The sequence below is a fragment of the Coregonus lavaretus genome (genome assembly GCF_964263955.1).
Source record: "Coregonus lavaretus genome assembly, chromosome: 5".
NCBI classification, from domain to species: Eukaryota; Metazoa; Chordata; class Actinopteri; order Salmoniformes; family Salmonidae; genus Coregonus; species Coregonus lavaretus.
The window spans coordinates 46,766,484-46,793,983 of NC_139992.1; the positions used below are offsets into that span (position 1 = coordinate 46,766,484).

At 43.7% G+C, this 27,500-nt stretch overlaps 1 protein-coding gene across 1 annotated transcript in view; it reads left to right on the forward strand.

Annotated features, from left to right (window-relative positions):
• The window catches only part of LOC311129613 (ankyrin repeat and sterile alpha motif domain-containing protein 1B-like), a gene marked incomplete at its 5' end in the record, with an annotated part of 61,490 nt that overhangs the window by 945 nt on the left and 33,045 nt on the right, over positions 1-27,500 (forward strand). The window contains 2 exon segments of the mRNA XM_084161954.1: positions 9,716-9,814; positions 11,791-11,943. Of these exon segments, the coding sequence (XP_084018080.1) occupies positions 9,716-9,814; positions 11,791-11,943 (252 nt within the window).

Sequence of the window (27,500 nt, forward strand, 5' to 3'; positions counted from 1 at the left end):
ACGTATCCCACACAACACACTTCCTCTCAGGCAGTACACCCTCAGTCCCACAAGACAGTTGCACAACACACAGACTACGTACAAAACACACACACACACACACACAGGCAACAAACGTAATCCAACACACACACAACTCTGTGAACTATCAGTGTCTTCCTCTCTTTCAGCTTCCCATTACTCCTTTTTTCTCTTCTTTCATCTCTGGTAGCGTGGAGAGAGAGACTACATGTGTAACATTTAGTATGCAGGAACTTCCTCCATGACATTTCACTGTGTGTGTGTGTGTGTGTGTATTGATCTCTCTGTGACAGGTCACACATGTTTTAGCTTGGTCTGTACTTTGACATGTGCGTGATTAAAACTCATCATACGTGACAGGGAGCTTGTGGTATTGGTTCAAGACGTGTGTGTCATATCAAATTGTATTTGTCACATGCTTCGTAAACACATGCTTGGTTGTGTGTGTGTGTGTGCTCTGTTTCTGAAGAGCATAAAACACTGTGCAGCAACAACCATCTACTCAGGGACCTGTGTTGTTATCAACAGGGAGGGAGGGAGGGAGAGAGAGAGGGAGGGAGACCAAGGTAAAGAAATAAAGAAAATATTGAGAGGGGTGGATGACGGAGAGAGAGAAGAGAAAAACATGAAGAGAAAAAAAAAAATATATATATATATAGAGAGAGAGAGAGAAAGGATGTTTGAGTGTGTTCCTACTCCTTCCTACTCCATCTTTTACAGCTTTATCACATAACCAAACATTTGAATGATGATGCAAAAAGACTCAAAACCTGCGTGTGTGTGTCTGTGCATGTGTACAGCTCTGTTACAGCCCCTGCAGAATCTTTATTAATGTATTATACAAGAGAGGATGTCCAATTGACATTCAAGCTAGCAGCCACCATGCCTGTATCTCCATACAGAATGAGTCTGTTATCCTAGTAATACAGTTATATTGGCTGCAGTCTGACTGGAGAAGAATACGCTTGAACCGGTACAAGTGCAATGTAAAAAAAATACGGTATATACTGTATATAAGATGTTGAGAACTTAAAATATCAAGGCAACCAGCTGCAATAGGATTTTTAGTTTGCTCAACATTTGGGCATATTCTCAAGTTGAATTGTATGTTCTCTCAACCTTGAAATGTGGACATACAATTCAATTTGAGAATGTATTCTGCCTTATTTGGATATTTCCCTGTGTGCCTCTAAATTAATCTCACTATGACAATACATTACATATATCATAAGACTTTTCTTTGAGGGCCTAGTTACACCCTAACACAGTGGTCTGAAACTCCTGGTTTACTGGCCGCATCAAGCCTGAACATACAATTATTTATTATTTATTATTTAAGCCTGCAAGCCACATATTGCTGGCTTGCAAAGTGATGTGTAGTTCCTATTAGAATCCAGCCAGAGTGAGGATATCCAACAATTTGAACTTTTAATCACCTGCATTCAGAATCAGGACTCTAGACTGCAACCATTTAGTCACATTTTGCGAATAGTCTCACAGTGCGAGCTGCCCATTCTACATGGTCACCTCACTCCAAACGTCAAATTTTTTTAGGAAACCATGATTTTGTCAAACAGTAATGTGCATTATCCTCATAATTTCTAGAATGAAAGTCTCTGCCCTGCACCTGTGCCTGTTTTGCTGGGGCCTGCTGCTGTGATGAGACACTAACTCCCTCCCCCCGCGCACTGGGAGAAAATAATTTATTCTGGTTGTAGGCTATAACATTTCAAAATCCAATTGCGGGACAAACACAGCTTTGGAAGAAACTAATGGAAGCAGCTAATGTTGTCACTGTTGAAGAGAGAGGGGGGTTCTCAGCTTTCTGTAGGTATACTTTCTATTTCTCTACTTATTTCTCAACTCTCAATATTGAGCTCTATAGCAACTATTTTACAGCCATCTCAGTAGTCTATTACACCTCTTAATAAAGCACTGTGAATGACTTTGTAAGAGGTTAATTCTTTTTTCTATTGCGTGACGCTGCAATTTTTTTCGGGTGCGACCAAGACATGGTCTGGTGCTTCCAAATGAAAAAGTAAGTGGCACCAGTGCCATCAGGTGAAAATGTTAGTCTGGAGCCCTGAGAATGACTGCCAGGGTAGGAAGATTAATTAATGAGACTACCTAAATCATCTAAACTAGAATAGCCATCTCAGTAACTGTTGCAATAAGTCCAACTACTAACAGATTGGATTAGTTTAGAAAAATTTACGTTATTTATTTTTGTGTAGCATAAGATTAATCAACCAATCAATGTACAGTTCCTTCGGAAAGTATTCAGACCCCTTGACTTTTTCCACATTTTGTTACGTTACAGCCTTATTCTAAAATGAATTAAATATTCTTATTTTTCCAGCAATCTACACATAATCCCCCATATTGACAAAGCGAAAACAGGTTTTTAGAAATTTTTGCAAATGTATTACTAATAACAAACACATACCTTATTTACATAAGTATTCAGACCCTTTGCTATGAGATTCAAAATTGAAATCAGGTGCATCCTGTTTCCATTGATCATCCTTGAGATGTTTCTACAACTTGATTGGAGTCCACCTGAGGTAAATTCAATTGATTGGACATGATTTGGAAAGGCACACACTTGTCTATATAAGGTCCCACAGTTGACAGTGCATGTCAGAGCAAAAACCAAGCCATGAGGTCAAATTAATTGTCCGTAGAGCTCCGAGACAGGATTGTGTCGAGATACAGATCTGGGGAAGGGTACCAAAACATTAATGCAGCATTGAAGGTCCCCAAGAACACAGTGGCCTCCATCATTCTTAAATGGAAGAAGTTTGGAACCACCAAGACTCTTCCTAGAGCTGACCGCCCGGCCAAACTGAGCAATCGGGGGAGAAGGGCCTTGGTCAGGGAGGTGACCAAGAATCCGATGGTCACTCTGACAGAGCTCTAGAGTTCCTCTGTGGAGATGGGAGAACCTTCCAGAAGGACAACCATCTCTGCAGCACTCCACCAATCAGGCCTTTATGGTAAAGTGGCCAGACGGAAGCCACTTAAAAGGCACATGACAGCCCACTTGGAGTTTGCCAAAAGGCACCTAAAGACTCTCAGATCATGAGAAACAAGATTCTCTGATCTGATGAAACCAAGATTGAACTCTTTGGCCTAAATGCCAAGCGTCACGTCTGGAGGAAACCTGGCACCATCCCTACGGTGAAGCATGGTGGTGGCAGCATCATGCTGTGGAGGTGTTTTTCAGCTGCAAGGACTGGGAGACTAGTCCGGCTCGAGGCAAAGATGAACGGAGCAAAGTACAGAGAGATCCTTGATGAATACCTGCTCCAGAGCGCTCAGGACCTCAGACTGGGGCGAAGGTTCACCTTCCAACAGGACAATGACCCTAAGCACACACAGCCAAGACAACGCAGGAGTGGCTTCGGGACAAGTCTCTGAATGTCCTTGAGTGGCCCAGCCAGAGCCCGGACTTGAACCCGAAAAAACATCTCTGGAGAGACCTGAAAATAGCTGTGCAGCGACGCTCCCCATCCAACCTGACAGAACTTGAGAGGATCTGCAGAGAAGAATGGGAGAAACTCCCCAAATACAGGTGTGCCAAGCTTGTAGCGTCATACCCAAGAAGACTCGATGCTGTAATTGCTGCCATAGGTGCTTCAACAAAGTACTTAGTAAAGGGTCTGAATACTTATGTAAATTTGATATTTGTGCATTTTCTTGTTTGCTTATGGCCCTATACAGCTCGTTGAGTGCGGTCTTAGTGCCAGCATCGGTTTGTGGTGGTAAATAGATAGCTATGAAAAATATAGATGAAAACTCTCGTAAATAGTGTGGTCTACATGAGGTATTCTAACTCAGGAGACTTCCTTAACATTAGAGATTGCGCACCAGCTCCTGTTAACAGAGACACACCCCTCCCCCTAGCCTTACCCAAGGCTGTCGTCCTGTCTAGACGATGCATGTTCGCCAACGTAATCTCGTTAGGAGGCCGCCTCGCCTGCCTCTTCTTCGCTGCCGGTTCCTCTTTCGATTCCTAGGGATTAGGGCCTGGTCCGGAGTGAGCAGAATGTCTAGAGCTGCCGACTTGTTGAGGTATAAATCCTCATCCAAATGGAGGTTAGTGATCGCTGTTGTGATGTCATAGGAAATGATGGCGGAGACATAATGTACAAAATAAGTTAAGATCAACATTTTAAAAAAAAACACAAAATAGCAGAAATGGTCGGGAGCTCGTAAAACGGCCGCTATCCACTGCAGCGCCATACTTGGTGCGTCTAAATACAAAGTGTCACTTGGTGTTAGTCAATTTAAATGAAGGGAAATAACATTGTGAGCAAAATGATTAATCAAATCACTTCAGTAAATGGTTTGTGAAGGCTTGTTGACCAGAGATTTGAGCATGTGAAGACTCCATTTCAGAAAATCCTAATTTATCTCAAATGTCTCATTGGTGTTACCATCATTGGTGTTACTATTCCTACTGGTTGCACAATGTTATCATAATGGTATCAATTATTTAAAGTCATTAAGCTACCATGTTAGTTGATTTCGAATGGGACGATGTACACAAATACATTTTTTTTTTTTTAATAGTTAATGTTTCCCAAAATTCCTTGCCCAAATGCCACCGTAATTCAAGAATGACCCACATACCATCACCCACGCATACCATCACCGACGCTACCGTCCTATCCCTGTCATTCCCTACCCATTAGTATTATACTATGTTAGTCCAGCTCGCTCCCAGTCAAAAGCTGCTGAGGGTCTCTGGCAGAAGTTCTGAGAGTCAGGGGAATTCTCTCATCCTCGCCTCGCCTGTCTCATTTTTTATTTTATTTTTATAAATCTTCGATCTCTTCCCCTGCTGTGAAATGCCTTTAGATATAATTAATATTGAATAAAGCCGTGCCAGAGCTTCTGCCGAGTCTCTTTCAAGTACTGGGGTTACTTCAAACTTCCCTATTGTTAGTTTCTATCTCTCTCTCTTTCCCAGACACTGGAACATTCCGGCTTCAACACTAACTCGCTAGGAAGTATTTTCATCTTCTGTTTCAGCTGCCGAGCGGCGAGGGAAACGGTTTAAGCTTCTTCCTTCGACTAGGAAACCTTGACGCGGTACACAGCATTTCGTATTCATGAGATGTTGGCCGATGGAGATAAATGATTGATTTGGTTACCATAAGAGCCTGAGAAAGAAAACGCTGGAAATTGATGGTGGCCATTTTTGTAAAAAAAATAATGCAGCACCACTCTATTCAGGAGATGAAATTGACAGCAAACTGAAATGGGAACAACAACTATGCTATGGAGAGACCGCTTTTTCCATTACAGTTGCATGTCAAGTTCATGTGCTGGAATTGACAAGAGCCTAAATGAATTTGACCCTAACACTGCTCACTACCACTGCAGTAAACCCTACTGGGATCAACAGGAAACAGAGACATACACGCACACACACATTATTCACACATAAATTACACTCATGCGCGTAACAATACACACACACACACACTCCCTACTTTACTCAAGCTTTGGTGATTGTTGTTGTTACCTTGAGAACTCAGCTTCTTTCTCTGTCCACAATAGAGGGCCTGTGAGGGGGTGTGGTCTGTCACCTTAACCAGCCAGTAAGGAACAGCTGTTGGTTTGATTGATGTACGGATAGGGCGAGGGGTTGGTGCCTGTCGTCATGGAGATGGGTGAAGATGACTTCTGTATTTACATTAAGGGGTCATTATGAAGGGGCTTAAATGGAGACAGATCTCTCTCCCGGCATAGACACACCACTAGATAATGCAGCAGTGTGTGTGTGTGTGTTTTGGTAAACGCATGTGTGTAATGTGTGTGTGTGCATGTGTGTGTGCAATAGTTAGTATGTAGTAAATAAATTAGCCCATTCTCCTTGTGGAGCCCTCTGTATTAAGCCTTTTGCCCCATGCTACCGCTAACCCCCAATTCTGTTTGTCAGAGGAGAGAGAGAGAGAGAGAGCATGCAGAATTCTGCAAAAACATCCCCCGTGTACAATGTAAAACACCAAATAATGCATGCATAGCAGAATTAGGCTGATACCCGCTAATTATAAAAATCCAGAAAAGAGACCTTAAATTCTACAACCACCTAAAAGGAAACGATTCCCAAACCTTCCATAACAAAGACATCACCTACAGAGAGATTAACCTGGAGAAGAGTCCCCTAAGCAAGCTGGTCCTGGGGCTCTGTTCACAAACACAAACAGAGCCCTGGGACAGCAACAGCAACACAATTAGACCCAACCAAATCATGAGAAAACAAAAAGATAATTACTTTTAAGATTTTGTTTTTAAACAGAGCAAACTGGAATGGTATTTGGCCCTAAACAGAGAGTACACAGTGGCAGAATACCTGACCACTGTGACTGACCCAGGAAAGCTTTGACTATGTATAGACTCAGTGAGCATAGCCTTGCTATTGAGAAAGGCCGACGTAGCTAAACAAAATAAAGTAAAAACATAGAGTAAAACCTAACCTCCTGCCAAATGTATGACCATATTAGAGACACATATTTCCCTCAGATTACACAGACCAACAAATAATTCGAAAACAAACCAAATTTTGATAAACTCACATATCTATTGGGTGAAAAACCACAGTGTGCCATCACAGCAGCAAGATTAGTGACCTGTTGCCACAAGAAAAGGGCAACCAGTGAATAACAAACACCATTGTAAATACAACCCATATTTATGTTGATTTATTTTCCCTTTTGTACCTTAACTATTTGCACATATGACATTTGAAATGTCTTTATTCTTTTGGAACTGTTGTGAGTGTAATGTTTACTTTAAATGTTTTTATTGTTTATTTCACGTTTGTTTATTATCTATTTCACTTGCTTTGGCAATGTTAACATATGTTTCCCATGCCAATAAAGCCCCTTGAATTGAAATTGGAATTGAAATTGAATTGAGAGAGAGAGAGAGAATCAATGTGTGGCCTGAAAGATAGAGGGGGTATAATGAAAAGAGAGAGAGAAGCATAAAGAGATCCAAACGGAGAATGAGAGACCGACAGAGACAAATTGAGTGATTTGTACTAGCTAGTCGTTGAGCGCCTGTTGGTCTCGATAATGGATTTCAGTACCGTTACTGAATATAAATGTCTTCCCTTTATCACTTTGGTTGTGGCATATAAACCCTGGGCTGTATGAATTTACATTTCTGCCTTTTAAGGGAAGCCTGACCCAAAGCATTGTGGGAAAGCACTACTATGGTCGTGATAATAGACCTATCAACAGTTCAATTGAATTGACACAGTGAAGTGGATGAGATTTTTGCTGTTAATGAAAAGCACTTACTTTGAGTAAAGTGTATTATTATTTGTTATATTAAATTAACACACAGAGATATTGCGATATTTCATGGTGTGTTGAACAAGTACATCAAAATCACCTGGGAGCATGAGCAGCAGTGTGCGGTGTTGAACGAGTATCACAGCATTGAATTGTGCAGCGTAGCGAGGGTATAGAAATGTAATGTTATAGAAAATGTATATAGAACAAACATCTTTAAAGACCTTCTCTTCCAGAAGTTATGTTTATTCTATACATTGCATTTCTATATACTTAGCCTAACAGCTTCCTTTCCTCTTCTCCTTTCCTTGTCTCATTTCCTAGATAGGACCAGATACGTTTTCAACATATTGCTGTAATTGATCAAGGCCTTTGCAATGAATGGTCGTGAAGGGAAGTGGATGAGAAAAGAGCCGTTTCTAACCATTGAGATGCAGCCAATGATAGAGTAGGTCATGGTAGAAGTTAGCCAGATGAACCTATCCCGTTCCTAACCTTTACTGTCATGAAGTTGAGAAAATAATATCATCCCTGACTACGGGTTGTTAGGGGAAACTCTACCTACTCCACTAATGTCATCATTAGCTCAGGGGTCAATGTTGAAAATGTAATGGAACCCCAGAGCAGAGATCAGATGAAGTGATTATATAGGGTGCGTCTACACAGGCAGCCCAATTCAGATTTTTTTCCCACTAATTGGTCTTTTGAACAATCGGATCAGCTCTGAAAAAGATCTGATGTGAAAAGATCTGATTTGATTGGTCAAAAGACCAATCACATCAGAATTTGGCTGCCTGTCTAAACGCAACCATAGTGTGTGTGTGTTTGTGTGTGTGTGAGAGAGAGAGGGAGGGAGGGAAAGAGAGAGAGATACTATTAATTCTATTAATAGAAAAGAAGGGCAGACAGAACAAGACAAACACCCTCAGCCTCTCTATCTCCACCTATCAGAGACCAGCGGCGAGCGATTAGTCATGTCTTTGAAGCCCCAGCCATCCATCTCTGCCCCGGCTCTGGGTGCCATTACTCTGGTCTGGCGTGTAGGGCGGTGACTGTAACAGATGCTGGGTGTTCTGGGCTCTCTTAATCAGCCTGAGAGGTCTATCGCACAAGGGCACTGCAGGAGGCTGTGTGTGTCTTAAATGGCCCCCTATTCCCCATATAGTAAATTCAATACAACTCTATTTATGCCCTAATATAATACAATAGCATCACACTACCCTAATATACCTCCCCATACAGTACATAAATACAACATAAGCCAATGGCTCTTGGTCTGTAGAGTGCAGCAGGTTAGAGGATCACGTTGAGGATTAAATTAAAAAGATGGCCGTGAGAATCTGCCGTTCCATTCCTCCTTCATCCCTCTCTTCAGTGCTCCAGATCGATAGCTATCTGTGTTATTGTCTAGCCAGGTAAAGAGAGAGGGAGATAAAGAGAGGGGAGGAAAGAGATGTGGAGGAGTGACAAGTTCAATCCCCTACCAGGTGTGATCTGTGTCTGGGCTTTAGTACAGCCTGAGGCTGGGGCTCCACAGAGAGACAACCCTCAACACCTCATCTCTCTGGTGCCTCTATGTTTCTCTCTCTCTCTCTCTCTCTCTCTCTCTCAAACACTCTCTCTTTCTGTCTTTCTCTTTGTCTATCTCTCCCTCTCTCCTCTGTCCTTTGTTCACTGTCTTTCTTTCTTTCTTTCTCTGTCTGTCTTTGTCTGTCTGTCTGTCTGTCTGTCTGTCTGTCTGTCTGTCTGTCTGTCTGTCTGTCTGTCTTTCTTTCTCTCTCTCTCTCTCTCTCTGTCTCTCTGTCTCTCTCTGTCTCTCTCTCCCCCTCTTTCTCTGTCTCTCGCTCTCTCTCTCTCTCTTTCTCTCGCTCTCTCGCTCTCTCTCTCTCTCTCTCTCTCTCTCTCTCTCGGTCTCTCTCTCTCTGTCTCACTCTCTCTCTCTCTCTCTCTCTCTCTCTCTCTCTCTCTCTCTCTCTCTCTCTCTCTCTCTCTCTCTCTCTCTCTGTCTCACTCTCTGTCTCTCTCTCTCTCTCTGTCTCACTCTCTCTCTCTCTGTGTCTCAGTAGGAGAGGAGAGTGATAGGTCTCTAAAGGTCTCACATCAGATTAATTAAATGTGGAACTCAGCATGGTGCTGATTGAAGGGCCAGGTGTGTGTGTGTGTGGGGGGGGGGTGCGTGTGTGCGTGCTTGCGTGCATGCGTGGTAGCCATTTATGCAAGATACCCCTCACAACAAGGCATTGGGATGGGTGGAGTAGTGAACAGAAGTCTCTGCATGAGAGATACACAAATTGGCTCACTGAAGCCGCTTAGCCACTCTGTCTCAGTTTGATGATGTCACTGATCAATAGACTGATGATGTCATGTGTATGTTCCCCATGCAGGGCAGTAACGTGGTGGAGGACCAGGACCTGCTGGAGATCGGGATCCTCAACTCATCCCACAGACAGAGGCTGCTACAGGCCATACGCCTACTGCCCAGGGTCAGTACTGTGTGTGTGTATGTGTGTGTGTGTGTGTGTGTGCGCGTGCGTTTGTGTGTACTACAAAGTAAAAATGACTGTAACATCATTAGGATTCTGTGGAGGGGATAACATTAGAAGATGAGCTCTACACCAGTCTAAATGAAATAGAGAAAATCTGTTTTGCCCTTACTGTGTTAATGGAAAGATTCACCCATTTTGAATGTTATATCGTATTTGTCCATCTCTGAGCGATGTTCTATCGATTCCCGGGGTCATTTCATGTTTTCATGTGTATCTGAGCTATTCGCCAATAGAACATCACTCAGAGATGCACAAAAACGATATAACATTCAAAATGGTTGAATCTTTCCTTTAATGTGCAGTCACACACACACACAACCAATATAGCCAACTAAGTGAGTGTCACGATCGTTGATGAACGGGTCAGACCAAGGCGCAGCGTGATATGCATACATGTTAATTTGACTTATAAATACAACGACAAAACAAGAACCGAAACGTGAAGTCCAAGGTACACAAACAACATACCTAACACGGAACAAGATCCCACAACCCACTAGTGCCAATAGGCTGCCTAAGTATGGTCCCCAATCAGAGACAACGAGCTACAGCTGCCTCTGATTGGGAACCACACCGGCCAACATAGATCTACACATAATAGAACACCAACATAGAAATACACAACATAGAACATACACACCCTGACTCAACATATACGAGTCCCCTGAGTCAGGGCGTGACAGTGAGAGATGTGAATTAAATAGGATGAGGAGAGAGGATGAAACAGTGAAGGCTCAAATGACAGAGAGAGCAGGAAAGAGAGAAGAGATATTGAGCATGAGGGAGCAGAGACAAAAAGAGAGAGAGAGAGAGAGAGAGAGAGAGCGAGAGAGCGAGAGCGCTGAGCAGGCGTGGTACAATACAGAGAGAGAGAGGAACTCTGGGTAACCAATCTCCTTAACTTGCAGTCATTACTTTCCTCCTCTCATCCCTGCAAAGTTTTCAAACGACAGGGAAATACTCTCCCACTTCCTGCCTCTCTCTTCTCCCTTACTGTGTGGAAAAAAGGATGCAGATTTTAGGAAAATGTCACACGATATGCTCACCCCAAAGTCCCAACTCTTCTTAAAAGTAGGATGTCGAATCCTTCCTACTTCAGATATATCCTCTTCTATGAGAAAAAGCGGAATACTCTTCTCCTCTGAAGTCGTGTTGACTGTATTGCAGAAGGAAGCAGCTAGACATACTTACTGTGGAATATATTCTCACATCACATAGGCCTACAGCACACCAAGTACAAATAGGGAAAAATAAGATGCATTTGCTTAATCCTAAATAAACCTTTTGCCCCTGCGCTCCTTGTAGATCTGAAGGGATTAGATAGCTATTCTGTAAGCAATTAGGAACTAGCCCTGCCTCTCCCTTTGAATGGCTAGGTGGGATTTTCTCTATAATGCTTATAATGTCCTTGGGTGCTAAGGGTTGATATGGAATTCAGCATCTTATATTACATTTCTATATAAAATGTCTATATTAAATTCAGCATTTTATATGCAGCAAGGCTATCCTTTCCCTCCCTCCCTCCCTCCCTCCCTCCCTCCCTCCCTCCCTCCCTCCCTCCCTCCCTCCCTCCATCTGCCTTTGTCCAGTGTTTGAGCCTTTGATGGTGCACTGTAGTTTTTATGTCATCTATGTATCTGCCATTAGTTGACAGTCTCTCCTTCCCTCTCCGCTCCCTCCTTTCCTCCCTCTCTGCCTCCCTCCCTCCCTCCTTTCCTCCCTCTCTGCCTCCCTCCCTCCTTTCCTCCCTCTCTGCCTCCCTCCCTCCCTCCTTTCCTCCCTCTCTGCCTCCCTCCCTCCTTTCCTCCCTCTCTGCCTCCCTCCCTCCTTTCCGCCCTAGTTTTAGAGTGTCCTGTATCAATGCTCTTCATATCATCTAGTGTCAGTCTGTCCCCTCCGCCTTCCCCCTCCAGGTGCGTCCTATCGGCTATGACGGTAACAACCCCACGTCAGTGGCTGAGTGGCTGGAGTCTCTGGAGCTGGGAGACTACACCAAGTCCTTCCTCATCAACGGATACACCTCCATGGAACTGGTCAAGAAGATCTGGGAGATAGAACTCATCAATGTGAGTCTATTACTGGTTATTACTGGTTGTTAATGTGCTTGCTGAAAGCACACTACTGTTATTCCCCATGCATTACTATAGAAATACTGACTGAATAAGACAGTAGAAGCAAGCACACACTTTTCTGTCAGTAAATGTTCCTTTTCTAGTTTGTTTATTAGGATCTCTTTTTAACCCACAGAACAGATCGTTTTCCAGGAGAAGAGAAGGGGGAAATGACACGTGAAGCGGAGGTGGTGGTCACATGCTGTGACATCACTTCCGGCGCTCTGTGTCCCCCTGACAGATTTGGTCACCTTTGGATCATTGGAACACACCGCTTGGTTGTGGGTTGCAGGGTTGGTTGGTTGGGGAATGAGTGAGTGAGTGAGTGAGTGAGTGAGTGAGTGAGTGAGTAGTTGGTTGGTTGGTTGGGTGGTTGGTTTCAGGGTTGGTTGATTGCAGGGTTGGTTGGCTGGTTGGTTGCAGGGTTGGTTGGTGGGTTGCAGGGTTGGTTGGTTGGTTTCAGGGTTGGTTGGTTGCAGGGTTGGTTGGTTGGTTGCAGGGTTGGTTTCAGGGTTGGTTGATTGCAGGGTTGGTTGGCTGGTTGGTTGGCTGGTTGGTTGGTTGGTTGCAGGGTTGGTTGGTGGGTTGCAGGGTTGGTTGGTTGGTTTCAGGGTTGGTTGGTTGCAGGGTTGGTTGGTTGGTTGCAGGGTTGGTTGGTTGCAGGGTTGGTTGGTTACAGGTTTGGTTGGTCGGTTGCAGGGTTGTTTGGTTGGTTAGTTGCAGGGTCGGTTGGTTGGTGGGTTTCAGGGTTGGTGGGTCGCAGGGTTGGTTGGTTGGTTGGTTGGTTGGGGGGTTGGGTGGTTTCAGGGTTGGTTGGTTGGTTGGTTGGTTGGTTGGTTGGTTGGTTGGTTGGTTGCAGGGTTGGTTGGTTGGTTGGCATTTTTGTTCAGTACTTATTGTACTCTACTGAACTGTAACAGCAACCTAGTTCATCTGAGTTGTTCAGAGCTATGCTACTATATGTAAGCACTTTCTGTGCGATCATGTCAAGTTTCAGACACACACATCCTCACACAGACACACACACACACACCTCCTGTATTTAGTGGTCAGAGTTGATTGAATCGAGTGCCTGCTGGTTTCTGTGAGAAGAGAGGAGGATGGTGTATTTTCTCTCCTCTCCAGTGCAGTATAAAGGGATGACTGATCCACTGGAGGAGGTGGGGAGAGAGAGGGAGTTATATAAGCACTTGGGATGCAATGTCTCACAACACCGGGGAAACCACCCACACTGTTTGTCCAGGGCGATGTGTACACCGCTGTGCAGGGTCTCTCAATAGTCTCTCAGTGGCCTGCTTTCCTTGTCTCCGCTCTCTTTTCTGGGGGTGGGATGATTCTCAATAGTCTGAAGTAGCCTCCTTTCCTCATCTCCTTTCCTCTCTCCTCTCTGAACTGATCTGAAAACAAATGGGGAGGTGAAACGTATTACAGAAGGTGTTTGTTAGACGTTTGTATACTATTCAGATGGAGGAGAGTGATGAGGAGAGGAAACGGCTGTAGTAGATTGAGATGCACCCCCTGTGTTTGATAGCTAGAGGAGGGTGTAGTTTGAGTTATAGCCACACGAGGGTAGAGATGAGACTGGCAAAGAGATTCACTTCTGCACAAAGCTGTGTGTGTATGTGTGTGCGTGGTGTGTCTATGTGCACTCCTCTGTGTTTGTGTGTGTTTGTGCATTTGTGAGTTCATTTCAGTGCAATAGTTCATCTCTGTCAGATGTGGGACTACCGCTCACACTGGTATTAATTAAAACACATCACTTCATTAATGCTTGAGAGTGTGACTCCAGTGTGTGTGTGTGTGTGTGTGTGTGTGTGTGTGTATGTATGTATGTATGTGTGCGTTTCCTCACTACCAAGCATTGAGAGCACAACCCCCGCTTCCTACGCCTGATTACTGTATACAAATTACACATGTTATTGTGCAATATAGTTTTCTAACATCTTTCATGTGATGGTGTTGCCTTATCAGTATTCAGTGAGTGTTGGAGTGTGTTTGTGTGTGTCAGTACCATTACATTTGGGTTAGGGGGTTTCCACTGCGCCACACTGACACTGGGGACAGGAAAGAGGATGGGAAAGACGTGGTGTGTGTGTGTGTGTGTGTGTGTTTGGAGACAGAGAGAACCCCCTATAATGAGTATAGGAGGACTGTCTCTGGGATGATGGAGAGGTCAATGCTCTTAACACTGGCTACTGGATAGAGAGAGCACAATTAGACCCAACTAAATCATGATCAAACAAAAAGAGAATTACTTGTCACATTGGAAAGAATTAACCAAAAAAAGCAATCTAGAATGCTATTTGGCCCTAAACAGAGAGTACACAGTGGCAGAATACTTGACCACTGTGACTGACCCAAAATTAAGGAAAGCTTTGACTATGTACAGACTCAATGAGCATGGCCTTGCTATTGAGAGAGGCCGCCGCAGGCAGACCTGGCTCTCAAGAAAATACAGGCTAGGTGCACACTGCCCTCAAACTGAGGTGGAAACTGAGCTGCCAAATGTATGACCATATTAGAGACACATATTTCCCTCAGATTACACAGACCCACAAAGAATTTGAAAACAAATCCAATTTTGATAAACTCCCATATCTATTAGGTGATATACCACAGTGTGCCACCACAGCAGCAAGATTTGTGACCTGTTGCCACAAGAGAAGGGAAACCAGTGAAGAACAAACACCATTGTAAATACAACCCATATTTATGTTTATTTATTTTCCCTTTTGTACTTGAACTATTTGCACATATGACATTTGAAATGTCTTTATTCTTTTGGAACTTTTGTGAGAGTAATGTTTACTGTTAATTTTTTATTGTTTATTTCACATTTGTTTATTATCTATTTCAATTGCTTTGGCAATGTAAATATATGTTTACCATTACAATAAAGTGTGTGGGGGGGGGGGGAGAGATGGGGAGAATAGTTTCTCGATTGCTTTCCCAGTAAATCACTTTATAATCGCTATGGGCCACAGATTCTTTGGCGACCGGCGAGACAATGGAGAAACGAAGGGCATTGTGGAAAGGTTTAAAATAGAACTAGGTCTGTGTGTGTGTGTACGTATGTATACAGGCCTGCTGTTGTGGGATTAGAACAGTGTTGCTCCAGAAACACCTCTTAATCCTTCCTATTCTCCACATACGTACACACACACAACTGACTTGATAGACCGGTTGCAAGAGCTTACTTATTGCAACTGTCAGTGAGATAATGTCAATGCTTACGTCTTTAGAACAGATTGCCATCTCACAGAATAAATGTCAAACACTTAAACCACCTGCTTGATGACTATGAGGAGGCACCAAATGTCCAACCATATTGAAATGGAACACATAAATGAGCATTCTAATTGGATGATTTCAGGTAGCACCAACATCTATTCTTCTGTTGTGTAACTACTGAACACCACAGTGGTAAGAAAAGTCTAAATCATTCCAATAGACAAAACGCTCAAATCTTTTGAGCCACAGAGATCTAGTTGATTTAGATCTGTTTTGAGCTTTAAGATAGACTTTTAGCTTTTACCCTTGTTCCTTTCAAAGCCGCTTACATACTAGACATGGGATTGGTAAGAATGCAGACTCATTCAAAGTGGAATAGGCAAGTATCCTAGCGGTTAAGAGCATTGGGCCAGTAATCGAAAGGTCGCTGGTTCGAATCCCTGAGCCGACTAGGTTAAACATTTGTCAATGTGCCCTTGAGCAAGGCACTTATTGCTAAATGCCTAAAATGTAAATGCAATGTAAAATGAATTATTGAAGCAGACATGTAGAATCAGTATTATGGAATCATTTAAACAGACTTATAGAGTTAGTACTATTGCTATGATGTGGCTGGATGTTGGAGAGACAGCTACAGTAACATAACCATGCACAAGATGGCGCCACACCCTTTCCTTTCAGCCTTCCTCCCTGTTGTCAGGCAGACAAAGAGTGGCAACACTCCATTAAGACAACTAGAGGAGGAAAAGGCTCTGAGAGCACAGAATGGAGTAATTAGGAAATTCACTGTGATTGGAACGCTTTCTAGAGAGTTAAAGTGGCAAAGAAGTTGCTGTTATTTCCCCCCAGGATCTCTCCCTCTTAATGTGAGACTCCTAACGCTCTCAGACCAGTTAATTTTGGCACTCTTTTTTTAGATTTAGTCTTAGTCATTTTGTTTGCCATCCATTTTGCCTTTCTTTCTGTGCCACCAAATGTTTGCATATAGGCTACTGGTAACGTTACCAGGGCCACGTTTAGTTGGAAAACTTTATCGAACGTTGCAGATAGAAATTCCATGAATTGAGCTGACGTTATTCCTTATTCAACATGTCAGAGAGGCATGTTTGTTTTACATAGCATATTTCTGTCTGAACGTTCCAAAATGTTGCGTCCTGCTGAACGCACCCCAAGTTGTTAGCTATAGCTAGCTAATGAGGTAACATGACTGAACAAGGTGTAGCCTAAACAAATGGTTAACGGTCTGGTCTGCATGTAGCCTAGTTTTAGAATGGCCCGCGATAGGCTTTATGAATGTCTGCGAATGCACGATAGAAAGAAAAAAACGTAGCGCCATTATGGGTAATGTCTTTTGAATTAGAAACAAGACGATGGTAGCTAACTAGAAGTCTGGTAGATAACTAGAAGACTGGTTAGCTAAGGTGAAGCAAGAGAGTCGTCTGCGCAATGTGTGTAATCGGAGGCGGAGCCGAAGAGGAGCCTGTCTGCTGGTCTGCCCACACTCATCGCTTGCTCCACCGCAGCTCACCAGCCGTGTGACGCGTCCTTCCCACTGCTGAACAGAACTGAGCTGCACATCTGTGCTGCTAATATTAGTTGTGCTTATCACATACAAGCTCTCAATCTCTCCAAAAACTATTGTAGAGTCCACTTAGTAGTCAGATTTTTGTCACAGAGATAATTTTGTCTCGTTTAGTTTTAGTCAACTAAAATGAATATGTTATAGTCTTGTCAATTGCCACTGAAAAAAAGGTGTTTGACGAATCACTATTTTTGTTGACGAAATGAACACTGTCAGACAGAGAATACATTTTGGGGAGTGTGTGTTAAAGCTGTGAAATCTCGTTGAAAGCAGAGGTTATTTCTGTTAAATGGGACTACTAGTGATGTCTACCTGGGCTAACAGGTGAGTGTTTTTAGGTGGCTGTGTATTGCTTCATGCTCATGTACTTGCATGTGAGGGTGTGTTTCTGGGTTAGTACTGTACATTTACATTTACGTCATTTAGCAGACACTCTTATCCAGAGCGACTTACAGTTAGTGAGTGCATACATTTTTCATACTGGCCCCCCGTGGGAATCGAACCCACAACCCTGGCGTTGCAAGCGCCATGCTCTACCAACTGAGCTACAGGAGGCCTTTAGGGTGCTCAGTGCTGCATTCTTAGTGTGTGTCTGTGTATGTGTATGTGTGTCATACTCCCACAAGGTTGGACATGTCTCTCTGCATTCCTCACTGATCTTATAATATTCCCATTGAAGGGGAAATAGCAATAAGACAGCCCGCAAACACACACACACTGTTCCCCATTCTGCTTGGCTAATATCCAGTCTTGAACACAATAATGGTGGCCGGTCAATAAGTCATCAAGCCAGTAATAATAGTTTAGCCTTTTTATCCCAGCTCTACCCTGTTGCCATGACGCCTCAGCTAGTAGTTACCATAGAGATTATGTATGTGAATGGAGGATGGAGGATTTTAAATCAGATGTGTCCCTTTGTTTGTGTATTTCATACCTTCTCTGTCACCTGTCCAAATGCACAGTGTGAGTGTGTGTATGCGTGTGTGTCACCTTCTCTGTCACCTCTCCAAATACACAGATTGTTTCCCATCACACCACCAGATGGTTCCTGCCTTCGTTAGCCACAGCACACACACTGCTGGTCAGTTGGACGCGCTTCTAAGATGCAAATAATTGAATCTTAATGCATGTTTTGTGTTAGGATGATTCTATGTAGGAGGGTGTGCGTGCGTATGTATGTGCGTGCGTGTGTGTGTGTGTGTGTGTGTGTGTGTGTGTGTGGTGCATATGGGTACTGTTCCGGTTGTGTGCATACGGGTGGGTGTGTGTGTGTGTGTGTACATGTTTATGTGTGTGTTGAATGCGTACTGCTTGTAGGCTATCTTGATAGAGGAGTGAGTAACGTTAGTACTTGGTGTTAATTGGTGTGTGGGTGGTTTTGCCTGAGGACTGGACAGTGCTGCATGTGTTACTATGTTACATTCTCTAAGCATTGTTTGTTACATCCTGTTTGGATTCACAACACCCCCCTATGGTAGAATAGAGTAGGAGGTGTAGTGAGAGATGCTGTAACATTTTATACTACTGTAGATTATACAATGGGTCGTTCTAATCCCATAAATTACCACCGGCTAAAGCTATGATGTTAAAATGCCTATTTCCTATGTTCCATCTGACTGCACAATCCACTGTCTCATCAGCCCAGCCAGGCAATTTATAAACTTGATCTCCACTATAAAAAGCATCTAGACATTTTCTCACATTTCTTTTAGACTAGCATTTGGTTTTCAACAGCAGAGATTTGTATAAACCTTGCTGTCTGTCTCTCAGGCATTTGCAACATTGTTTCAATATTGAAATTCGATCTCCAGCTGTCCCATACATAGTAATGAACGTGTTGGGAGTCGGGACGAGACAGACAGGCAGACAGCTTTTCTCAGCCAGTCGAAATCATGAATCAGCTGGCATCATTTTTATGGATATATACAAAGAAATTTAAATAGAATATAGGTGAAACTAAATGAAATGCAGCTAGTTTGCAGTCTTTCCAGCTTCAGTTTGAAGTTATTGTGTTAGCTGTGTTGTTGGCTAGCTCCTCTGAACAACAGTCTCCTGATGAGAGAGCACATTTTCTATGCCAGGCAAAATCGTGCATCATTAGCTCATTGTTATGGATGTATCCAAATAAATGTCACTAGAAAACAGCTTAAACAAACACAAATGCAGCTACTTTGCTGTTATTCTGGCTGTACTGTTTGATGTGACTGTAAGTTAGCCGTAGTTGGCTAGCTAACAAGCAAGGGATAATAACGTTGCCAGCCAGTATGGCAATGGAACATTTAGAACGACCGACTGGGTCGCGTCCGTAGATACAGAACAAAAAGACTTAACGACTGGGTCGCGTCTCTGCCAACTGAACCGATAGAACGAACGACCAGCTGGCTTGGGTAGCAACCCTAGATTTGTGTTGGGACTATATCTGAAATAGTATGAATAAATTAATCAAAATAACGTTTTTTATGAAAATATGTAAATCATTATTTTAATATGTTGGTAACCCGTTGTATAAAAGTCATAATGCCCTCGAAGCCGGTGTTTGGAGGATATATTGGCACGGTTTGCCGGCCCTCGACTTTGTTTCGGGCCTACCAACACCCATGCCAATATATCCTCCAAACACCGGCTTTGAGTGCATTATCACTTAAACATAGTATCAAATGAATTATACTTATAGTTAGGAATGGGATGACGCAAAGCCAAGCTAGATGTTTAATGTATTACACGCACACACACACACACACACACACCTGTTGTCAAGTCCCATCTCTGTGTGCGCATGTGTGTGTTTAATTCAAGTTTCAACATATGAGTCCTGTACCCAAACATTACATAACTCTTTACGATGATGATATTCTGTGGAAAACCCCAAAGGAGTCAGAGAACCTGAGGTCAACATGGACATTGCAAGAAAGAATGTGGAGGATAGAGAGAGAGAGAGAGAGAGAGAGAGAGAGAGAGAGAGAGAGAGAGAGAGAGAGAGAGAGAGAGAGAGAGAGAGAGAGAGAGAGAGAGAGAGAGAGAGAGAGAGAGAGAGAGAGAGAGAGAGAGAGAGAGAGAGAGAGAGACTATGAGAAAGAGGGAAAGAGAGTGCTTCAGTCAGCTGTGCTCTGTTGCTCCGTTAGCTTCATGTCATTCTATTATTGGCTGTCGTGTGGTGTCAGATTATAAAGGGTGACTTAGCTCATTGGAGAGTGGTAGAGAGATATGCAGGGATACACAGGAGCTCTGCATTACTGGTATGCACTGACATATACACACACACTCATTTAGGCACATACACACACTCATTCACTCACTCTCTCACTCACCTACACCGGCAGCCAGTGTGCATGAGCCCCGCGTCTCCATAGTAACGAGGTGGAGAGAGAGAAAGAGCGAGCAGAGTAGAGCGGGGGTTTCAGGCAGAGATGTAGGAGAGCCAGTCTCTCTGCCGCAGCTGGAGTAAGGAGGAAGGAGGAGTGGCAGAACGGTGGAAAACCTCTGGAATCTGGACAGAGAAGAGAGAGCGAGAGGAGAGAGAGCGGAGAGTTGAGAGAGCGGGGAGTTGAGAGAGAGAGAGAGCGAGCAGGGAGTTGAGAGAGAGAGAAGGGGGAGTTGAGAGAGAGAGAGACAGAGAGAAGAGGGCACACTCCTCCTCTTCTCTGCTACTTACTGCTGGACTGGATTGTGACTCACAGCTAAAAGGAGCGACATGTATTAGCCCATCTCTCTGAGAAGGAGAGGGGGAGCACACAGCTCTGGGGGAAGACAGAGAAGAGCTGGTGGAATTGAGTGTTCCTTTCTCCAAGACCTTTCGTACGGAATACCCCCTTCGGAAGAAAGGTAAGTCTACGGGGAATGAGAAGGGGAAAGAATGATTAGAGAGACAGAGAGGGGGAAGGAGTGAGGAGGATGGAGAAATACTGTACAGAGAAAGAGAGAGTGCGCGGAGACTGAGAAGGAGAGATGAGCGTTATTGGTGTTGCTTTGAGAAACGCATTCTCCATCGATTTTATTGTTCGGTGCTTGCTGCTGTCTCTTTCTCTGCGTTTTTCGTAGTCTGGCTTTCTCTCTCTCTCTCTCTCTCTGTCTCTCTCTTTCTCTCTATCTTTCTCTCTCTTTCTTTCTCTTTCTCGCTCTCTCTCTCTCTCCCTTTCTCTCTCTATCTCTCTCTCTCTTTCACTCTCTCTCACCTCTCTTTCACTCCTCTCTTCTGTAGAGGTTGTGTGTTCTATAGGGTGCAGTGGCCCGAGGGGATGGGAATGTATGAAACGATTCTCTGCTGACTAGTGACTATTTTGTTTGTGTGTGCGTACCTGCCCATATTTGTGTATTTGTTTTTATCTGTGTGTGTTTTGGAGATGTGCTGTACACAGTTACAGTGGGGAAAAAAAGTATTTAGTCAGCCACCAATTGTGCAAGTTCTCCCACTTAAAAAGATGAGAGAGGCCTGTAATTTTCATCATAGGTACACGTCAACTATGACAGACAAAATAAGAAAAAAAATCCAGAAAATCACATTGTAGGATTTTTAATGAATTTATTTGCAGATTATGGTGGAAGATAAGTATTTGGTCACCTACAAACAAGCAAGATTTCTGGCTCTCACAGACCTGTAACTTCTTCTTTAAGAGGCTCCTCTGTCCTCCACTCGTTACCTGTATTAATGGCACCTGTTTGAACTTGTTATCAGTATAAAAGACACCTGTCCACAACCTCAAACAGTCACACTCCAAACTCCACTATGGCCAAGACCAAAGAGCTGTCAAAGGACACCAAAAACAAAATTGTAGACCTGCACCAGGCTGGGAAGACTGAATCTGCAATAGGTAAGCAGCTTGGTTTGAAGAAATCAACTGTGGGAGCAATTATTAGGAAATGGAAGACATACAAGACCACTGATAATCTCCCTCGATCTGGGGCTCCACGCAAGATCTCACCCCGTGGGGTCAAAATGATCACAAGAACGGTGAGCAAAAATCCCAGAACCACACGGGGGGACCTAGTGAATGACCTGCAGAGAGCTGGGACCAAAGTAACAAAGCCTACCATCAGTAACACACTACGCCGCCAGGGACTCAAATCCTGCAGTGCCAGACGTGTCCCCCTGCTTAAGCCAGTACATGTCCAGGCCCGTCTGAAGTTTGCTAGAGTGCATTTGGATGATCCAGAAGAGGATTGGGAGAATGTCATATGGTCAGATGAAACCAAAATATAACTTTTTGGTAAAAACTCAACTCGTCGTGTTTGGAGGACAAAGAATGCTGAGTTGCATCCAAAGAACACCATACCTACTGTGAAGCATGGGGGTGGAAACATCATGCTTTGGGGCTGTTTTTCTGCAAAGGGACCAGGACGACTGATCCGTGTAAAGGAAAGAATGAATGGGGCCATGTATCGTGAGATTTTGAGTGAAAACCTCCTTCCATCAGCAAGGGCATTGAAGATGAAACGTGGCTGGGTCTTTCAGCATGACAATGATCCCAAACACACCGCCCGGGCAACGAAGGAGTGGCTTCGTAAGAAGCATTTCAAGGTCCTGGAGTGACCTAGCCAGTCTCCAGGTCTCAACCCCATAGAAAATCTTTGGAGGGAGTTGAAAGTCCGTGTTGCCCAGCGACAGCCCCAAAACATCACTGCTCTAGAGGAGATCTGCATGGAGGAATGGGCCAAAATACCAGCAACAGTGTGTGAAAACCTTGTGAAGACTTACAGAAAACATTTGACCTGTGTCATTGCCAACAAAGGGTATATAACAAAGTATTGAGAAACTTTTGTTATTGACCAAATACTTATTTTCCACCATAATTTGCAAATAAATTCATAAAAAATCCTACAATGTGATTTTCTGGAGAAAAAAAATCTCATTTCGTCTGTCATAGTTGACGTGTACATATGATGAAAATTACAGGCCTCTCTCATCTTTTTAAGTGGGAGAACTTGCACAATTGGTGGCTGACTAAATACTTTTTTTCCCCACTGTACATAAGAGAGATTTGAGTCCTGCTGGGCTGGGGATTGCTGTGGCTGTGCAGCGGTGGTGAAAGTAGTGTATAGTAATATGCAGATTTGATGTGTGTGTGTCTCTTTTACCACTCTCAATAGATCAAACAAACAATACCAGATTGTTTTCCACAGTCGTGTGTGTGTGTGTGTGTGTGTGTGTGTGTGTGTGTGTGTGTGTGTGTGTGTATGTGTGTGTGTGTGTGTGTGTGTGTGTGTGTGTGTGTGTGTGTGTGTGTGTGTGTGGGAGGGGGGTGTAGAGGGGTTAATAGAGGGCTTGAGTTTAGTGGGAATACACAGTCACTCACGTATACCATGTACACATTTAGACATGAAGACAAACATTTATAGACATATAGGCCTACACACACATCTCAGGGCAGGCTGGGTAACAGGCCCTGAGGGCTTGGTGTAGATGGACCTCTCAGATCTCCTGTAGGGACTCTAGCTGGGAATGAACCTTCAGCCCTGGTTCAGTCTCTGTCTGTTCATCACATTTAGAACAAATGCTCATGTACTTGCGCATCAACATAGATGATTTAAATCTCTCTCTGTCCCTCTCCATTCTTTTTCGGTACTCCCACTCTCTAAGTTAGGACATGTGCAGGTATGCTGTAAGAGAATTGCGCACTAGGTCCTGGAAGGAATGGAATGCAGCCCAGCTATTGCATTACATGGGGGTGGTAGGTGGTATAGAGGTAAGTTACATGGCTGGGTAGGTTAGTATAGTGATGGTGGCTGATGGAGTTATTACACAGTGTCTATTGGGGACTTTACCTTGGCTAACCCTAGATCTGTAAAGCAACACAGAAAGAGAAATAGTGGCAGCATTAGAACTGTGTAGTGATTGGTTCACTGAGGCCTATAGAGAAATAGGGGGGGGGGGGGTTTAGCTCCAGCATTTGGCACTATTTCTGTCTCTCAGACACAAACAGAACACACACACACACTGAGCCCATGCTCCCAGTCACATTTAACACTAGCTATTAATGGAGATGTATCCATGGTGAAGGTAGTTTTATAAAATCTCCTCTCCTATTGGCTCTTCAGGCTGCCGGTGAACAAAACAAGCTTCCCCATTGGTCCCCTGGAATAGACAATTTCCTGTGGATTTCCTCTGTATCGAAGCAAATATATTTTTAATTTTTAGATGATCTGTTCTTTATTGTTCTACAACAAAGAGACACTGAATCATTCTAAATGTACATCCTGAAAAACACACACTGTATAGATTGAAGATCTGTTTGAGGAAACAAAGCCCACCCATCTCAGCCATAGCAGTGGCTTTGTCTTTACTGTACAGTGGTTGCTAGGCAACCGGTGGTCTCTGGTTTCCCTCCAGTTGCCCCGGTGAGGAGGAGAGGCGCTGGTTAAAAATGGATCAGGAAGAAAGAGCGAGGGCAGAGGCTTGGTCTCCACGGTGATAGTGATGACCATTGGGACTGTGTCTGTCTGTATTGTGTGTGTGTGTGTGTGTGTATTTGTTTGCTTGTGTGTGTGTAGACTAGAACCTGCACTGAAACAGTCCAGCAGCAATAGATATTCCAGCCAAATCAATTCCAGTCAGGATAGACAACACATGGGCCTTTAGTAAAACCTGTAGTTCCAATGAAGCCAACGAGGGGGAGGGGAGGGGAGGGGAGGGGAGGGGGAGGAGGAGAGAGAGAGAGAGAGAGAGAGAGACTAATGGTCTTTGATAAAAGACAACCGTTGTGATAAATCACTGTCAACACGACTGTGGAAAACTGGTATCTGGTATTGTTTGTTTGATCTATTGAGAGTGGTAAAAGAGACACACAAACACCAGATATGCACATTACTACAGTGAGAGAAAAAAGTATTTGATCCCCTGCTGATTTTGTACGTTTGCCCACTGACAAAGAAATGATCAGTCTATAATTTTAATGGTAGGTTTATTTGAACAGTGAGAGACAGAATAACAACAAAAATATCCAGAAAAACGCATGTCAAAAATGTTATAAATTGTTTGCATTTTAATGAGAAATAAGTATTTGACCCCCTCTCAATCAGAAATATTTCTGGCTCCCAGGTGTGTTTTATACAGGTAACGAGCTGAGATTAGGAGCACACTCTTAAAGGGAGTGCTCCTAATCTCAGCTTGTTACCTGTATAAAAGACACCTGTCCACAGAAGCAATCAATCAATCAGATTCCAAACTCTCCACCATGGCCAAGACCAAAGAGCTCTCCAAGGATGTCAGGGACATGATTGTAGACCTACACAAGCCTGGAATGGGCTACAAGACCATCGCCAAGCAGCTTGGTGAGAAGGTGACAACAGTTGGTGCGATTATTCGCAAATGGAAGAAACATAAAATAACTGTCAATCTCCCTCGGCCTGGGGCTCCATGCAAGATCTCACCTCGTGGAGTTGCAATGATCATGAGAACGGTGAGGAATCAGCCCAGAACTACACGGGAAGATCTTGTCAATGATCTCAAGGCAGCGTGGACCATAGTCAACAAGAAAACAATTGGTAACACACTACGCCGGGAAGGACTGAAATCCTGCAGCGCCCGCAAGGTCCCCCTGCTCAAGAAAGCACATATATAGGCCCGTCTGAAGTTTGCCAATGAACATCTGAATGATTCAGAGGAGAACTGGATGAAAGTGTTGTGGTCAGATGAGACCAAAATCGAGCTCTTTGGCATCAAATCAACTCGCCGTGTTTGGAGGAGGAGGAATGCTGCTGTCAAACATGGAGGTGGAAACATTATGCTTTGGGGGTGTTTTCCTGCTAAGGGGACAGGACAACTTCACTGCATCAAAGGGACGATGGACGGGGCCATGTACCGTCAAATCAGGGCATTGAAAATGGGTCGTGGATGGGTATTCCAGCATGACAATTACCCAAAACACACGGCCAAGGCAACAAAGGAGTGGAGGGAGCTGAAAGTTCGTGTTGGCAAACATCAGGCTCGAAACCTTAATGACTTGGAGAAGATCTGCAAAGAGGAGTGGGACAAAATCCCTCCTGAGATGTGTGCAAACCTGGTGGCCAACTACAAGAAACATCTGACCTCTGTGATTGCCAACAAGGGTTTTGCCACCAAGTACTAAGTCATGTTTTGCAGAGGGGTCAAATACTTATTTCCCTCATTAATCAAATCAATTTATAACATTTTTGACATGCGTTTTTCTGGATTTTGTTGTTGTTATTCTGTCTCTCACTGTTCAAATAAACCTACCATTAAAATTATAGACTGATCATGTCTTTGTCAGTGGGCAAACGTACAAAATCAGCAGGGGATCAAATACTTTTTTCCCTCACTGTATACAGTAGACATGACTTGTTGAGGGTTCAGTAAAAGGAACTTAGCCAACAGTGTATTCAGCTGCTCACACTACGCTGCATTGTTTAAAGCTACAGTCTGCGATTTGAAAAAACAACAAAAACACAGCTGAGGCTGAGTCACAGACTGTAGCTTTAAGCTAGGGACTCTGTGGCCTATGGGGACATTGTCTCTTCCTTGATATTTATTTATTTACAAACACAAATCAACAGAAATAACACGATACACACCACAACATGCCCACACCTGTCCATGAACACACAAAGACACATTGTCTCAATGGGATTTTTCTTTTTTTCTAAGGCTTTGTCTGTGCTATACAGTGCCTTCGGAAAGTATTCAGACCCCTTGACTTTTTGCACATTTTGTTACGTTACAGCCTTATTCTAAAATGGATTAAAGAAAACATTTTCCTCAGCAATCTATACACAATACCCCATAATGACAAAGCGAAAACAGGTTTTTAGAAATGTTTGCAAATGTATAAAAAATCAAAAACGTAAATACCTTATTTACTTATGTATTCAGACAACTTGATTGGAGTCGACCTGTGGTAAATTCTAATGATTGGACATGATTTGGAAAGGCACACACCTGTCTATATAAGGTCCCACAGTTGACAGTGCATGTCAGAGCAAAAACCAAGCCATGAGGTGGATGGAATTGTCCGTAGAGCTCTGAGACAGGATTGTGTCGAGGCACAGATCTGGGGAAGGGTACCAAAACAATTCTGCGTTAATGAAGGTCCACAAGAACACAGTGGCCTCCATCATTCTTAAATGGAAGACGTTTGGAACCACCAAGACTCTTCCTAGAGCTGGCCGCCCGGCCAAACTGAGCAATCGGTGGAGAAGGGCCTTGGTCAGGGAGGTGACCAAGAACTCAATGGTCACTCTGACAGAGCTCTAGAGTCCCTCTGTGGAGATGGGAGAACCTTCCAGAAGGACAACCATCTCTGCAGCACTCCACCAATCAGGCCTTTATGGTAGAGTGGCCAGACGCACGCCACTCCTCTGTAAAAGGCACATGACAGCCCACTTGGAGTTTGCCAAAAGGCATCTAAAGGACTCTCAGACCATGAGAAACAAGATTCTCTGGTCTGATGAAACCAAGATTGAACTCTTTGGCCTGAATGCCAAGCGTCACATCTGGAGGAAACCTGGCACCATCCCTACGGTGAAGCATGATGGTGGCAGCATCATGCTGTGGGGATGTTTTTCAGTGGCAGGGACTGGGAGACTAGTCAGGATCGAGGGAAAGATGAACAGAGCAAAGTAAAGAGAGATCCTTGATGAAAACCTGCTCCAGAGCGCTCAGGACCTCAGGTTCACCTTCCAACAGGTCAACGACCCTAAGCACACAGCCAAGACAATGCAGGAGTGGCTTCGGGACAAGTCTCTGAAT